General features: G+C 50.2%; 1 protein-coding gene across 1 annotated transcript in view; it reads right to left on the bottom strand.

The window, feature by feature from the left end:
• Positions 1-1,000, bottom strand: part of SLC25A36 (solute carrier family 25 (pyrimidine nucleotide carrier), member 36) — a 34,304-nt gene extending 33,304 nt beyond the window's left edge. The window contains exon 1 of the mRNA XM_012663476.1: positions 987-1,000. Coding sequence (XP_012518930.1) covers positions 987-1,000 — 14 coding nt within the window. The remainder of the gene's footprint in view (positions 1-986) is intronic.
• Positions 1,001-3,222: the final 2,222 nt, after the last annotated feature.

The following is a 3,222-nucleotide window of genomic DNA, read 5'->3' as shown; positions in this document are numbered from 1 at the left end:
CAAAAAAAGAAAAAGAAAAATTAGCTGGGCATGGTGGCATGCACCTGTAGTCCCAGCTAGTAGGGAGGCTGAGGCAGGAGGATTGCTTGAGCCCAGGAATTCGAGGTTGCAGTGAGCTAATGATAACACCACACTGCACTCTAGCCTGGACAACAGAGCAAGACTCTTGTCTCAAAACATAAAATAAAAGGTAAGAGATGTTTTATCAAAATTACTTATGCAACCACATACAAAAATAAAATCAAGATGAGATACAAAGGGAATTTACAAAGCTGAACACCTATCTTGTATCAGATCCTACATATCAGTATCTCATTTAATATTCTAAACCTTTTTTGGGGGAGCAGGGAGCTCCTAATTTATGTTCAGATGCTACAAAAACCCTCCATTCCTGTTCTTAACGAAAGAGCTAACCAGAACAGCCTAAATCTACATGTATTAATAATAAAGTGATGATCCTAATTCAAACTGGGAAGTTAGTGCAATCCAACTAACATTTATTTCAAATGTGTGTGCCCAACTTTTAAACAAAACTTGATATATGAATCCTGAATGTAGAGTAATAGAAATGTTAGGAGTTAGAGAAGGGCCTTAGAGATCATAGAGTACAACCTCTTAATTTTACAGATGAAGCAATTAAAACCAAAGGGTTTGTTCACTTTTCACCCAAATTAAAACAGTGGCCAGACTAGATGTGTGGGCTCCTAACTTCCAGCTGTTACCACAGATTTAACCACATGAGGGAATTCAATTATTTGCATGTCAAAACACCTTGACTTTTCATGAGCAACTGCATAGCTACTGGATTTTTAAAAATGATTTAATTTGCCTGATTATTGGTAGCAGACATTTCAGAAATATGGAAAGCAAACTTTGCCCAAATTGGACCTCACAGATTAATAGAAAATACTGTTTCTATGCCATAATAGTGGCTGGCCGTTAACTGGTGTACATGATGTTTGTTTGTTGAACGAATGTGTGCCAACCTAAGTACTGCCATCGTTGGCAACAGGTCCATATGTCCCAAATCAAAGCAAGACACCGTGAAAAGAACTGCATATATATTTAATATTTTTAAAGTGGTTGATCTAAAAATAACTTGTAGGATTTAAGGACATGCTGGTCTGTCTCAGCATAATTCGATGTAGCCATTTTTGATATAAAAACTCCATAATCCTACAAATACGAAATAGCTCTTAATACCGCTATGATACTCCAAATAATTTGGAAAGAATAAATCTAAAAAGGAGACTAAATTAGCTCTGCAAAATAGCTGTAGCACTCATGCTGGCACCCAGGGAATGAAGACTTTAAGCTTAGCCCTGATCTGGTAGACACACAGTAACTATCCTCAAAGAGTTTTACCTCTCTCCATCCCCACTTTCTCCTTTAAGCAACAGAAAAGCAGCGCGATGTGCAAGAGGGCTGGTTTTCATGAAAAGAATCTGACCCCAAAAGTACTGCCGCTTTGCACATCTCACAACCTGAAAAAGCTCGGGCAGGAAATTTTCCACGAGCTAGAAACGACTTACAGCAACTACAGGCGAGAGCAAAATCAAAGCCCTTCCCACTGGTGCCCGAACGCCCCGGAGCACTCACCCCGGCAGAGCCGGGCCCGGAAATCGGCTGCCCAAGGTCCGAGATGGGGCGTGAGTGACGTGACGAAGCCCCAGCCCGCGCGGCAAGGACCGCAGGCGGAGAAGGCCCCGGCGCCCATTTTGTCCTCGGCCTCCATACTTCCCGCCCCGTCCCCCTCGGGCCAGGCAAGCTACGCGAGGCTCGGACCCAGGCTCCTCACCGCGGCCCGCATCCTGGACACCGCTAGACTGCGGCGCGTGGCCCGCTCCGGCGGGGGCCCCGGGATCTGGCGTCGACCCCAGCCTCACCCGCTGCTCAGGCGCGCGGATCCGGCCCCCGCCTCGCCCCGGCTCCGCGGGCCCAAAGCCTCACGCTCCGCCCGAGCTTCATTCCCCCAACCCTCCTCGCGCGAACCTCCCCCACTCACCCCGGGCCTCACGCCATGGCTCCCCCGGGCTGGGCCTCACGCCCTCACCCTGCGGACCCGAGGCTGCTCAACCCTCCCCGCCCAGACCCCGCTCCTTCGCGCCCCCGACTGGAGCCCCCCCAGCGCCCCTCTCGTCCACGACTGCAGGCCCAGCACCCTTAGCCCCAGACTGCATGCACGCCAGGACCGTACCCCCCAGCAAACAGATGCACCAGCGTGTCTCTCTGGCTCATTCTCTCTCCAGCATGTCCTCCGGGCGCTGAGGCGGGACGCGGATCCGGCCGGCCGCTATGGCCGGCAGCTTGGGTCCCGGACTGGAGACGCACAACGCCCCGGGGACGGCGAGGGGAGCAGGCGGAGACGCGGCTGCAGAAAGCAACCGACGCAGCCCTCCCCACGGCGCTCCAGCCGCGCAGCCGCCTCCTCTACCTCAGCGCCCCAGACCCGAGGCCGAGAGCTGCGAGGCGGCGGAGGGTGGGCGGGGAGAGGCGTGAATATTTGATAACCCCGGCATAAACAGAGGCTCCCATTGGTCCGACCTTGGTGACGTCACGCGGCCTGCACGGCTCTTTCACGTGATCGCGTAGGGGTTTTTCAATGAAAGGGGCCGCGAGGCGGGGCCCAGCGCGTGCCCAGAGGGTAGTAGGTTACTTCGCCCTCGCACCTAATCTGTCCACCGGCAGCAGGCGCGGTCTGGGCCTGCGCGGGCGCGCGGATGAGGGCTGCTAGCGCCTGGCCGCGCGACGGGGAGAAACTGCCTGGGTTCCGGGTTCACATGCGAATTTACTTTGAAAAAATTGGACTTAGGACCCAGCGATTCTGCTTCCTAGTGTCTATCCCAGAGTAACACTTGAACAATGCATGAAAGGGCTTGCACAAGGATACTCGGCGTGCAGAATCACACACAATATTAGGAACAATGCTTGTAGTTGCAGAAAATTGGGCTAATGGGGGAATGGAGAAATAAATCATAGAACATTCTTACTATGCAATATTATGAAATCATGACAAGGGTCGAGGTAAATTTATATGGCCAAAACATCTCCAAAGTGTAATAAGTAAAAAAAGTGAATAGAATTAAAACACTAAGATTTATTTTAGAAAGGATAAAGCAAACTGACATTTATTCATTCTACCGATAAGCAAACGTTTCTTGTATGTATACACAGAAAGGTCAAAAATTAAGGGAAAGAAAATGTTTTATTTTTCCAGAACAT

The sequence above is a fragment of the Propithecus coquereli genome, unplaced genomic scaffold (assembly GCF_000956105.1).
Source record: "Propithecus coquereli isolate 6110/MARCELLA unplaced genomic scaffold, Pcoq_1.0 Scaffold12, whole genome shotgun sequence".
Taxonomy (NCBI): Eukaryota; Metazoa; Chordata; class Mammalia; order Primates; family Indriidae; genus Propithecus; species Propithecus coquereli.
This window is presented reverse-complemented; position numbering and strand designations above follow the sequence as displayed.